Raw genomic sequence first — 13,172 nt, forward strand, 5'->3', positions numbered from 1 at the left:
AGCTGGCAGAGAGGTAAATCACTGCGGGGTTGGGGACACCCCAGCCAGTGGCTCCTACCCAAGCCGGGATCAGCTGCTAGTCCCGGCTGGGCTGGAGGCAGGAGAGGATGGGACATCCTCTTCCCCTGCCAGGAGTGGCTGAGGCTATGTCAGATCCACCCCCAGAAACCTCCCTCAGCTGCAGGAAGCTCAGCATCCTCCCCTGCTTCCTCCTGCCATTGCTCCTCAGCTGTGGGGGGAGGGGTCACTGTATGGGGAGCTGCTCCCCCATTCACTCAACCCCCCTGCATCCGGACCGCCCACACCCAGACACTCCTGACAAGCCTCATCCAGTACATCCAGAACCCCACTAGCCCTCCATAACCAAACCCCATCCCACTGAACCTCAAACCCTGCATCTGGAGCCCCCCTGCACCCAGCCCCCCTGCCTCTGGCCCCTACCCCTGCATCCAGACCACCTCCAACTGATCTCAAATCCCTACCTTGATGTCCCACCTCCTGCACCACCGTGAGCCCCCACATCCAGACCCCCATGCCATTGCCCCCCAACTAGCTGAACTCAGACCCCCACCCCACCAAGCTCCACTCTCCCAGCATGCAGACCCCTCTGATGATCCCCAACCACCTTCACCTGGAAGTCCCTGCAGTGTCCCATTGTCCCTGCACCTAGAACCCCGCAATGAGCCTCTGTGCATCCAGATCCCCCAGCACCTAGACTCCCTACTGAGGTGCCTGCACCCAGATTGTCCCACACAGAATCCTCTCACCCCACATCTGGATCACTCCACACTGAGCCCCTCCACAGGTCCTTGGATCCTGCCTGGTTGAGCCTGTCTGCCCCACACCTGGTGTGCTTGGTGCAGAGAGGCAGGGCCCCATGGTGTTTCTGGGGCAGGCCTAGGCCTTGTGCTGTTTCAGGGTCGGGTGCAGCCTCACCACTGGGGCCATGTCCCAGGATTGGGGGGGAGCTGCACGGTGATCTCCCACCTTCATGGAGCCAGTGGCCTGTGCTCCCCACTGCCATGCTGGAGCCTCTGCATTTATTTATTGACAAATAAAATGTGCACAATTTTAAAATATTGTGAGCAGAATTTTTAATTTTTTGATGCAGCATGCCCTCAGGAGTATCACTTGTATAAAACAAATGATGTTACAAACTCAACTAATAATATTGTAGATTTGGTGGGGGATAGAGGTCATTTTAACTTACTTGGTGGCCAGATTTGAGTACAGCTGATCAAAGTTTTTAAACTGACTTTTTTCCTAAAATGCAATTTTTTAATGAAATGTTGACATTACAAGTGTTTTTATATCTTTTCAAAAATTGTCATTTTTAATGCATAGTTTTATTTAAAAAGATATTGAAAAGATTATTACTTTTTTTCATTTAACAAAACACTTTCAGTAAACCAAAAATGTCTGTAGCCTATTCAATAATACTATAGAAAAAATCATGAAAGCCTTTGAAATAACATACAGGGGGCCATTTGGAATGATTCAAAAAATGAAAACAATTTATCACCCCCTTCCCAACAAAAAATAGAAAGCGAAAGAAGAAAATGAAAAGATTTGTCCTTTATCCCCATCCTTCAAACATTCAATGGATTCCTAGCTGCCATTCTCCAAATGACAGCAGTCATCTGTTCCCGGAGTCCTTGTCCTCTTGATAAGAGAAGGTGAGGTCAAGCACCAGCATCTCTGTATGTTTGATAATAGGACCTTGGTGTGAGCTTATGTATTTTGGTCTTCCTCAATATTCTGGAGGAATTGTGACAAAATCAGACCTAACATGGTCAATTATAGGTGTGCTGCTGCTGTTCTGCCTCACCTATCAGTACTTGACATGATGCACTGCACAGTAGTTAGGGGCTCCCTTCTGCCTGAGCCAGGCTGCTGCTTAGCCTGTTTTTGTCTGATTATGTGCCTTGTTGTGATTGTGCTTGGCGTGGCTCACTGTGGATGTGATACCCCACATGGGGGTTGGTTTGCCAATTTTGGTTGGACATACTGTATTCCCGGAAGTTTATCACATGACATCATTTTTAATTAAAAATTAATCTTTAATTCTTGGAGACACCAATCCTGGAAGGTTGGCAACTCTGTGTGGAGGTTGAGGCCACATTTAACTGTCCCCCAGTGTAAGAGGGCAAGTTGGACAGGTTTGATTGCTGGTGTCCACAGGAAATCCATGATTGTGTCCTTTATGCTGCAGCAGTAACAGGACAGAGTACATGTCAGTGTGGAGCAGTATAGAGACCACTCTGCAGCTCCAAAATCCCTTTTGAGCCTTGCAGGGTGTAGCAGGGCCGCCCAGAGGATTCCGGGGGCCCGGGGTCTTCGGCGGCGGGGGGCCCTTCCGTTCCGGGACCGCCGCCAAAGTGCCCCGAAGACCCGCGGCGGGAGCCCCCCGCCGCGGGTCTTCGGGGCACTTCGGCGGCGGGTCCCGGAACAGATGGGGCCCCCCGCCGCCGAAGACTGGGCTGTGCTTCGGCGGCGGCGGCGGGTCCCGCTTCTCTCCCCCCGCCCCCGGCCGGCCCCAGCTTCTCCCGCCCGCCCGGCCGCGACCCCGGCCCCGGCTTCTCCCGCCCGCCCGCGGCCCCGCCCGCCCGGCCGCGGCCCCGGCTTCGCCCGCCCGCCCTCGCGGCCGCGGCCCCGGCCCCGGCTTCGCCCGCCCGGCCGCCCGGCCGCGACCCCGGCCGGCCCCAGCTTCGCCCGCCCGCCCTCCCAGCCGCGGCCCCGGCCCCGGCTTCTCCCGCTCGCCCGCCCTCCCGGCCGCGGCCCCGGCCCCGGCCCCGGCTTCGCCCGCCCGCCCGGCCTCGGCCCCGGCCCCGGCCCCCGCCCCGGCCGGCCCCGGCCCCGGCCCCGGCTTCGCCCGTCCGCCCTCCCGGCCGCGGCCCCGGCCCCGGCCCCGCTTCGCCCGCCCAGCCCCGGCCCCTCCCGGCCGCGGCCTCGCCCTCCCGGCCGCGGCCGCGGCCCCGGCCCCGGCTTCGCCCGGCCGCCCGCCCTCCCGGCCGCGGCCCCGGCCCCTTACCCGAGCGCGTCACCGGCGGGGCCTGAGCTCCGTCCCGCTCAGAGCCGCGTGGTGAGGGGGCGGGGCTGTGAGTTCCACGCCGAGCGGAGGCAGCTGCCCCGCCCCCTTCCCACGGCGCTCTGAGCGGGGCGGGGCTCAGGCCCCGTTGGAGCTCCCAGCCACGCCCCCTGACCACGCGGCTCGGGGCGGGGCTCAGGGGCTCGGCCGGAGACTCGGCGCTTGATGCGCCGAGGCTCCAGGAGAGGGGCGGAGGCGGGATCCTCCGCTCTTCTCTTGGGGGCCCCTTCGGAGCCCGGGGCCCGGGGCAAATTGCCCCCCCCTCTGGGCGGCCCTGGGGTGTAGAGCAACAAAATTCATCTCTCTTCTCGCTGTCCTCTCCACTCAACTCCATATACACACGTACTTTCTGCACATTCTTGAAGTAAGGTTTCATCAACTTATTATTGGGAGCTCCTCCTTAAAACCCATTAGTACTCCTTGTCTGTGGAGGAGAAGTTACAGTTCCCCTCAGCAGATTCAACCAGCATCTCAGTTTAGCCATCTCCTTGGCAGAGCATCTCACATTGAGCCCTAACATTTCCCTGACTTTCGCCCCTCCCCAGACTGAGGAAAAGAAACCTTTATTATACCCAAGAGGTAGAATCCTGCACCTTTTGAAATCAGTGAGCATTTTACCATTGATGTGAATGGGGCTAGGATTTCACCTGGCATGGTTTTTTTAGCAGTGTACAATTCTCATGGTTTCTGGCCTCGAAATCCCAGAATTCTTCTGATTTTGGGAGAGAACTTGTTGCAGAAATGAGCTGAACTCTGAATCTTCATGAAGACCCAAGCTCACCATTTGATGCTATCCTACGTCATTATAGAGGGAGGGCTCTGGTAACGAGTGAAGAGTTGCTTAGTTACGCCCTAGAATAAGGACAATTTCATTCTGTAACACTTTCTCCCTCATACACCCATGCCCCACCCCTGATTGATTTTAAGCAGGAACTGACAGCTCGGGATGTGGTTATCTGGCTCTTGCTAGTTGCTGGGGTTGTGCAAACATATTTGCTAGATGAAAAAAAATGAGAAAAGTAATAGAAAAAAAATATTTTTCTGCCTCCCAGAGGATTTTTATAGAGTTTTTTTTGTTTTGCTTTTAACTTTGTAAAATGATCTTGATAGCATCCAATTAATGTCAGCTAATGAACAATTTCCTCACACCAAAAAACCCTATGCACACAAAAGCCCTGGGCATTCTGTCTGTGGGCATTGCATGAAGTCTTCTACAGAGATGATTTTGCTGTGTATTTTCAACACAGACTCTGACATAAAGATTAATAAGTACTGTATGCACACACTCCTTCAGCCACTTGATTTCCCAGACCTTCCACGTATAGTCTACAGATAAAAATGGTATGAGAGACAAGTCCACAATGCCACTGTGCATTAGCTTAAAAGCTTGTTGATGGAAGTTGAACAGCCCTACAGATTTTCTGATTTGTAACAGTGTCTTTAAAACGTAAAAAGTAAAAGCCATAGCATGAAGCAGAATACCAGATGAAGCTAGGTTCTATGATCAGTTTTTCCCTGTCTGTTTAACTGCAGTCTGCCTTGTTTGAAAAGTATGGCAAAAGCACAGGGTGGATTGATTTAAATATTTGATTTTAATTTTGTTTTGCTTTTGTATTTGTTAGTTATTTTGCAAAAGAAAGGTTGCTTCTTCTACTTGGTTGGTAACCACTGAAATGTTGATTTGCCATTTACTATAGCCTTTACACTAAAGTTGGTACTTCTTTTTGGTAATCCATTATATCTATACACATTGATTTAAGCAATTATTTATCTTAATGTACATTATTCAGCAGCATATTTTTTATTTTTTTGTTTGAAAATGGTGAATAATGCATTTACTCACATGATGATGATGATTTTTTTTACTTCTGTTTTCTGTCAAGATGCATTTAGATAGAAATTGGAATTCAATTAAAAATGCACAAAACAGTATTTTAAAATTGTATACATTATATAAAACTACTTTAAACATATGGATAGACAAGGAAGAAAGGAAGTTTATCAAAACGTTTTGCATTTCAAACAAATTGATTTATTAAACAAAGGAAGCATTATCTGTAGTTGGAGCTGAGCTGATTGTTTCTCCTCACCATGTCCGTCAAGATTTTAGAACTAGTAGAACTCATAATCTCACATTTCATTTGTATTCCTAAATTGGAAAAGGAAAATATGCTTTCCTGCTTTTTCAATTCCCAATCAATTTCTCAACTTTGAATGAACTAATCATTGAATTGAACTAGCTGAATAAATTGAAATGAACAGAAGAAGATACAACAATATCAAAAACTGGTCTAGCACTTCAAACTCTGGTTCCAGGCACTTAGCCAGTCATTTCCACCAGTTCAGTGGGGTTTTGATTTTCTTTCAAACTTCATCAGCAAACATGTAGTGCTCAAATATTATTTTTGTTAATGTAAATGAATTTTATGCACTTTGCAAAGGCATGAGTGATGTACCATTTGTACAAACTAGGTATTGTACATGACAGTAAAATATTGGCTTTTGTGAATTATTCTTTTTATTTATGTACAATTATTTTGGAGATGTTAAACTCAGTTTCCTTCCTTTGGTGGAAGCCTAGTGGATGGCTATTCTTATCTCATGAGCAGATGGATTAGGTATCCAGCAGTTAATTATCTGACACCAAAGTATATGCTCTCATTGAAGCCAATGACAAAAGTTTTCTTAACTCATGAGCAGGGTCAAGCTCACAGCATTTAAAAAAGTCAGCATTTGCCAACTGTTACAAGTAATTGCGATAATCACATATACTCTTTGTGTTAACTGTTGGAAATATTGAGTTAAGTTATGGTGACTTCATTACTAATAATACATCTAAGAAATATCATTTAATCTGCTTTATAATATGAGCATTGCTGATAATGAAATTTGGAAACTAAGCAAATTTTTCTCTCTGTTCCTTCCTTTGAAGACAAAGACAGGGATTTGTTTGCTGCAGGATGGTAATCAGGAGCCTTTCAAAGTGCGACTGCACTTAGCCAAAGATATTTTGATGATCCAGGAGCAGGATGTGATCTGTGTGTCTGGTGAGCCTTTCTATTCTGGTGTAAGTAGTCTTTTATTCCTTCCATTAAGGATTATTTTATAAATGAAATAACAGCGTATATATTTTATAATTCACCCAACTTGGTCTTCTCTTTGATGGAGCTATGTCTAAGAGTATGCAAATGTGGTATCTTGAGTTCATATTTACCAGTACTGGTCTAGGAAGAAGCTGCCATAGGTAGCTGTAAGGTGTGCCCTTCACTACTCAGTATGGGGTATTGTTTGAATGCTGAGACTGTCATATTTTGGGACCACTGGATAACATATAAATGATATGGCTAATGTTTTTCCTTGTGGTGCTACATGATCCAGATCCTTGAGAGCAATTACATATGTGAGTAGCTGCTTTAAAGTCAATGGACTAATCACATTCTAAAAATTATGCATGTTGCTAGGTGCTTTGATGGATCAGGATCCAGATCCATGAATGATGCCCTCTGCTGCTATTGGTTGCATAATATATTACCATGACTCTGGACTTTCTTTAAGTTCAGTGTCCATGCAGTGGCTATCACTTTGAGTTCAACTAGAGCAGTGTATTATTTTAGGAGTCATTAACTCCTGTTCAATATTGTAATCGTTGAGTCATCTATGTATGATGTGTTACCATAGTTTTAGTTTCCTCGGTTTGTTGTTGGGGGATAGAAATGCCAGAATTAGTCTCATTTAAAAGTACAGAAGTACTCTCATTTAAATGGCAATTTGAGTTTAATAGGCATGAACCAATGTGGTTCTATAGTTTAATGATATGTTATAGAAATTACTTTAGAGACCTATAGAATTTGTTAGTTCAAAAACGTAAAGTAAGGATATTATTCTCTATCTGACAGACTTCTCTACCTGGGATATATATTTTTATTACATTTTAGAAGATGGATCCAGAACTCATGAAACCCAGTTACTATTCATTTCTATTGACTTTTCCATACAGACTATAATTATATATTAAGAGGGTTTTTTTTAGATTTACTCCCAACAATTATAAATGCTTTCTTCTCCCATTCCACTAAGTGAAGCTATCACAAGATTTCATGTAACAACGTGTGAGAGAGAACTACACAGTGTCTGTATCTGTCAATTTTCTAGGACTGCTGTATGTATTAATTAATAAAGAATCATTGCTGTTGTGCCCCTATATTTTATAGTATCTTTAAATAAAATTGTAATAACTGTCACACTGGGTGCAATCCAGACCAGCAAGGGGTTGTGTTACCACCTGCCCCGTAACCTTGTGTGCATTACAGTGCTTTGCTGTTGTGGCTCCCAACCTGGGCTGCTCCCAGTAGACCTACCAGCATGCAGGTCACTCCCGGCGTGTCTGTGTGCTAGACAGCGCTGATTTAGCAGTTCTGACTCTAGCAGCCTGTCTACAATCCACCACTTCACTCTAGTTTCCACCAGCCTGGGTGATTACTTGCAGGGTGACCTCAACACACTCCCAGCCCCCAGTTTTCCCAAAAATCTGTGTTCTGCAATAAGTAGCCCTCTCCTGGACAGTTCAGACATTAAGGCTCATTGCCCCTTTAAGGAGTAAATATTCAACAGTTTATTACATAAACTGGATTTACCAAACAGTTCAGTTTAAACACAGCACTAGATTGACTTAGATTAAAAATAAAACAAGTTTATTACCAAAAGAAGATAGGATTTTACATGAATTAAACTATAATAGAGAAGGTTAGAAATGGTAGCAGCAAATAAAATGAAAATATTAATCTAGCAGTCTAGAACTTAATCTAGCAAGTATTGGTTTAAGGCTTTGTTCAAGATGGCCTTTCTCCCCACAGCCTTCCAGCAAGATGGTGACTGACCTTCTCCTTGGTCATGATCTCTCCCAAAGGTGCAGCTGTCTTTTCCAGTCTTATTAATCTTTCCTCATATGGAAACTTTCCATACCCCTAATCTTTTTGTTGCCCTTTCCTGTACCTTTTCCAATTCCAATATATATTTTTTGAGATGTGGCAACCAGATCTGCACACAGTATTCAAGATGTGGGTGTGCCATCAATTGATATAGAGGCACCCTTGTGTAGGGTGCTTTCAGTCACACCTCCTCCATTACAAAGCTGCAGGAAGGTTAGCCAGACAGGGAAATTGCTAACATATTTTATTTTCCCTTTTACATGTATAATTTCCATATCATATTCTTAGAGTATGGTGCTCCACCATAGTAGCTTAGAACTGGAGCCATTAGTTTTGTGTAGCCTGACTACTGGGGAATGGTCAGTTAGTTTTAGTGAGTTTTCTGCTAAAAAGATAGGGCTGTAACTGCTTGACTGCCCACACAATGACAACATTCTTTCACTATGAAAGAATAATTCAGCTCGGTGGGTATCAGTTTCTTCCTTCAGGAAACAATGGGGCATTTCTTCTTGTTCTCCCCTGAGTGCATTAGTACTGCCCCTAAACCAGTGTCTGATGCATCTGTACACAGCACAAACATTTTGTCAAAGTTAGAAAAGGCTTTTCAGACAAGAAGACATTCAAGGTTTGACCTGCATGCTGATAGGCTGGTTGTAAGTGGCCCATATTTGGAGCTACAATAGCCAAACATTGTGAGGCACCTGCAGTTACAGTCCAGTCAGTGACACAATCCCTAACTGGTCTGGATTGGAGCCCCATCTTCCTGAACCATGACACCCTGTGACAATAACAATATACTAAAAATCAGCCAACAAAATGTCATCAGTACTAAAATAACTCTCCTGGATCTCTCCCCAAAGTAAATTACTCTCCTCTCTCTACCCACCCTCTGAGACAAAAAAGTCTGTGGTTGAACTATTGAGAGGCATATGGTGAACAGATTAATGGAAAGAGGGGTGGCTTAATCACCTTCACTTCTTTAAAGATCTCAATATGAGTAAATAAATAGGCTTCCCTATATGCACTGAAAGGATATGACTTGGTTATTTGCATGCAGAGTGTGATTTCAGCTTTTGGCTGTTCAGTCCTGTATGAATGAAGTGTGTACATCACTGTTTGCCGATGTTACTTTGTGTACTATATGGGGAGTGTGGCTGTCACTTTCATCAACCATGGAGTGCTGTATACAATCTGTGGCTGCACCTTCCATTTCATAGACTACCCTCAGCAGCACATTGAGTCTTCGTAAACCCAGGCAGAAGGGAGCATAAGTTCAAACTCAGGCCTTGGTTGTTCCCTTAATAGCACCACATTGCAGCACTGCCACTTCACCGGGACAGTTCTGGGTGTATTTATTAAAAGATTTTATCACTTCCAAAATGACTTTAATTAATATGCTGTGACATCTATTACGTATGCTGAACTTGGCATTTTAAATAACTTCATGGCATGCATATTTAATATTTTTCATTAAACATGGAAGCTTTCCCTTACAATTGTTGTCTTCTGTCTTTTCAGAAGATTATTGTAAAAGTTAGCAAATGATTTGCTTAATTGATTATCCTGCCCCAGATTAATTGCATAGTTTATATCAATATGCATGTGCTATATATCAATGTGGTGATGAGGATTTTCTATTCTCTTGGCAGTGCCACTGTGGGGCTAGACATTTTTGAGCCCTTTACCCTGATTTTGTCTGGGATTAAGACAAGGTACTAAATCAATAGGTTCATTCTAACTAAGGATGATAGACGTTTCACAGACTGTTAACTATCCTTTTGTCATAGGCCATTTTAATCATCTTGAATCATGTGCTCTAGTTGTCTAAGCTGATTAAACTGGTCCCTTGGGGCTCCTCTTCTTTTACTTGTCAGATTTTTTAGTTTTGTTTAGTTCTTGATGAGTGTTAGGGTGTTCTTTGCATGTCATTGTAGTTAATATGAATGATCTAAGCCTTTTTAAAAAAACATAGGTACTATAAATGGGTGTGTTCTGATCTGTTTCCAATACTGAATCATTTATAAAATGTACTATAAAGGAAAAAATATTTATTGTAAGTGAAGAACAATAATACAATTAAACTTTACAAACCAGTCGACATAGTAGCAATCATTTTTATCCTTTATGAGTGCATCTTTAAAATTAATTTTAAAATGCATATTAGGATCAGATTATGCTACCCTTACAAATGGAATAATACCTTCCTTTGGTCCCATCTCAACAACTTTCTTATTTAGGAACACTCTTAACTTTAAATTGAAGAATATGTTTACATGCCTTCCTGAATAGAGACAAACTTCAGCAGGTGTTTAAGTGATTTCCTGAACTTGGTTCTCCAGGAATAGTGCCATAGAAATCAATGGGGCTAGCTTGAGGTACTATTTCATATGAGTGAGTAGCTATTAGAATGAAGGCCTTAATTAAGTCCACTTAACCTTTTTTGCAGAAGAGGTTTTAATTTCCTAGTGCTAAGGAGATATGAATGAACCTGTTTCCTTCTTTTATTGTATAAGGTTTTGAATACGTGGCTAAAACATAAAAATAATTTTTAAAAATCAACTGAATGGGAATAAAGTAATGCTAATCTTTCAAGAAGAGTTTTCCCTTTCTGTAGCACCTTGTACTAAATCTATTACTGTTAGGTAAGAAAGTTTTGTGAAACTCAAAGGGCAGAGAGAGGTAGCTCCACTAATTTAACTGACTCTCCTAGCCAATAGATTTTGCTAGTGGTACTCGTGGTTATTTATGGTGAGAAAAATATAAAATTAAGATTGATGAGTATTAGGTAAGATACATCCAGAAAAAAATGCTTTTCACAGTACTGGACTATCACAGAATGTCAATTTATGATGTGGAATAGTATTGCAATTTTAAAAATAAAGAGAAGTACTTGCAATTGGTAGAAACTTCCATGACTGCTGAAGACAGTGGCTGAGTAAGAATCGGGATAGTTACTCCTTTTTATTAAAAAAACCAACCAAATAAAAACTAAGCAATATAAAACAAACAAACTCTCAGTTGTGTCAGATATAGAAATAGAGGAATCTTCTTTTTCCCCTAAAAATTCTTTGTTGGCAGATTGCTAGAATGACAATGAACTTAAACTTGCAAGAGACTGTCTACTTGCTGTTCAAAAAAAAGTGGGGGAGGGGCAAAATATTGCACAGGTGGTAAAAGACCCAGGTCTCTTAAGATCAGCCCTTAAGTCCAATCTATTCAGCTAGGCAGATGGATAGTCTGCTCTAAGATACATTGTGATAAATTGTTCTCCTTAACCGCTGAGTATAGAACAAGAAGTAATGGGCTTAAACTGCAGCAAAGGAGATTTAGGTTGGACATTAGAAATAACTTCCTGACTATAATGGTAATTAAGCACTGAAAGAAATTACCCAGGGAAGTTGTGCGATCTCCAACATTGGAGGTTTTCAAGAACAGGTTAGACAAACACCTCTCAGGGATGGTCTAGATAATACTTCTAATATCCCTCATTGCGGGGAACTGGACTAGATAACTGTAGTGAGACAGAGTGGTCTCTCTTTGGACTTTGAGACTGAGGGACCACTACTCCCCCCCGGTGCATGGAGCCAAACTCTCTGCACCCCACCCCCTCACCAGAAGTACTGAAGTATACAGGGAGGCTCTGCAGCTCAGTTGAGGTTGCACCAGGGGAAGAGGCAGATGTCTCTTGTAGGGAGCCGAGACTTCTGTGGGACTCTGGACCAGCAGCTGAGCAGACTAGTGCCCTACTGAGTGAAGAGACAAAGAACCCCCAGAAGTGGCAGCCAACCAGATGCAACATGGTGAGACAGAGCCCCAGCTTAACAGAGCAACTCCAACTAAGTGGGGTAGGAAGAAACCCAAGGGAACCAGACTTGTGCTGCTGGGAAGCGAGGCAGCAGATTTTGGTTTCCCCACCAACTCAGTGGGGACCCCCCTGCCACTAACAAAATCCTAGGCTGGGACCCAGTGGAGTAGGGTGGGCCCAGGTGCCCCCATCCCTTTTTCCACTTCCCCACCTCTGGAGATTGGCAACACACACACTCACTCTAGGCCTAAAGGTCTCTGCCTTGATTGTTGTTTTCTCCACCCAGGAGGCTGTGGGCTTTTGACTGTTGATTCCTGTCTGCCTTAGCCAGCAGGCTCTAGGCTAAAGATGGCTTATTGCTCTGCCCTGCCCGGAGGCCAGAACTCCCGACTGTTAAATGTTGTTTGCCCCAGCCAGGAGGCTGCAGGCTATAGACTGCTTGTTGCTTGGCCCCAGCCAAGAAGGCCTGAGCCCAATTACTGTTGCCTGATGCAATGAGAGTGAGGAACTTGAGAGTGAGGAACCACTATAATAACCTATCAAGATCCTTTCCAGTTCTACATTTCTATGATTCTGTAAGATGCCTGTACTGAGAGTGGATAAATTGAGGGTCAAGGGGGAAAATAAAAAATGTAAAACCCCTTGAAACTGTTGGTATTTGTTATAAATCATGGCTGTGCATTAGGCTCATCCAGAGAAGTAGGATTTAGAATTTTTAGAATTCCAAGACCAAAATGGTTAAGTTAAGCAGCTGAAAATTCATAACATCCCAGCACTTCAGTAGCACATTTTAAATTCAAATTAAAGAACTATAAAACATAGTTGTAACAGGGGTGGTCTGTTCTCATTAAGGATGGCAGAGCCAACCCTTATTTCATGACTTGGTCCTTTAAAGTTTGGGGAGTTCTGATGTATGCAAAAGCCTAGGAAATGACAGAGGCACATACTGGTAAAGAGGAAGTAGTCCTGGAAAATTATTTAGTGTTTGAGGGAGAAACCCTGTTACTGTCCCTTTAGAGCCCAGGATTAACACAGGGTGGGGCAAGGCTCCACTCTCTCCCAGTCAACTGTGACAAGTCCTGAGAAGGAGGGCAAAATATATGTGGGAAACTGAGCCAGCATGGGGAGAAGCTAGCTGAGGTCTGTATCTGGCCTGAAGTACAACCCAGCTCCAAGGGAAGGGCTGGGGACTCCTGAAAGTCAGAATGGAATCCTACCTGAACGCTTATACACAGCCCATAAAGGCTTTGACTTCAGGGGCTAAAGAGAGGCTACATTTTGTACTCTAAAAGAGTTAACAAATCATATGTCCCACAAAAGGGGTATCTGTTTGAAGTGCTCAGGTCTGAAT

General features: G+C 44.2%; 1 protein-coding gene across 5 annotated transcripts in view; it reads left to right on the plus strand.

The window, feature by feature from the left end:
• The window catches only part of SNTG1 (syntrophin gamma 1), a 510,494-nt gene that overhangs the window by 282,550 nt on the left and 214,772 nt on the right, over positions 1–13,172 (plus strand). For all 5 annotated transcript variants that reach the window (XM_039525348.1, XM_039525349.1, XM_039525353.1 and 2 more), the window contains one exon: positions 6,021–6,155. In XM_039525348.1, the coding sequence (XP_039381282.1) occupies positions 6,021–6,155 (135 nt within the window). The remainder of the gene's footprint in view (positions 1–6,020; positions 6,156–13,172) is intronic.

This window comes from Mauremys reevesii, linkage group 2, assembly GCF_016161935.1.
Source record: "Mauremys reevesii isolate NIE-2019 linkage group 2, ASM1616193v1, whole genome shotgun sequence".
Lineage (NCBI taxonomy): Eukaryota > Metazoa > Chordata > Testudines > Geoemydidae > Mauremys > Mauremys reevesii.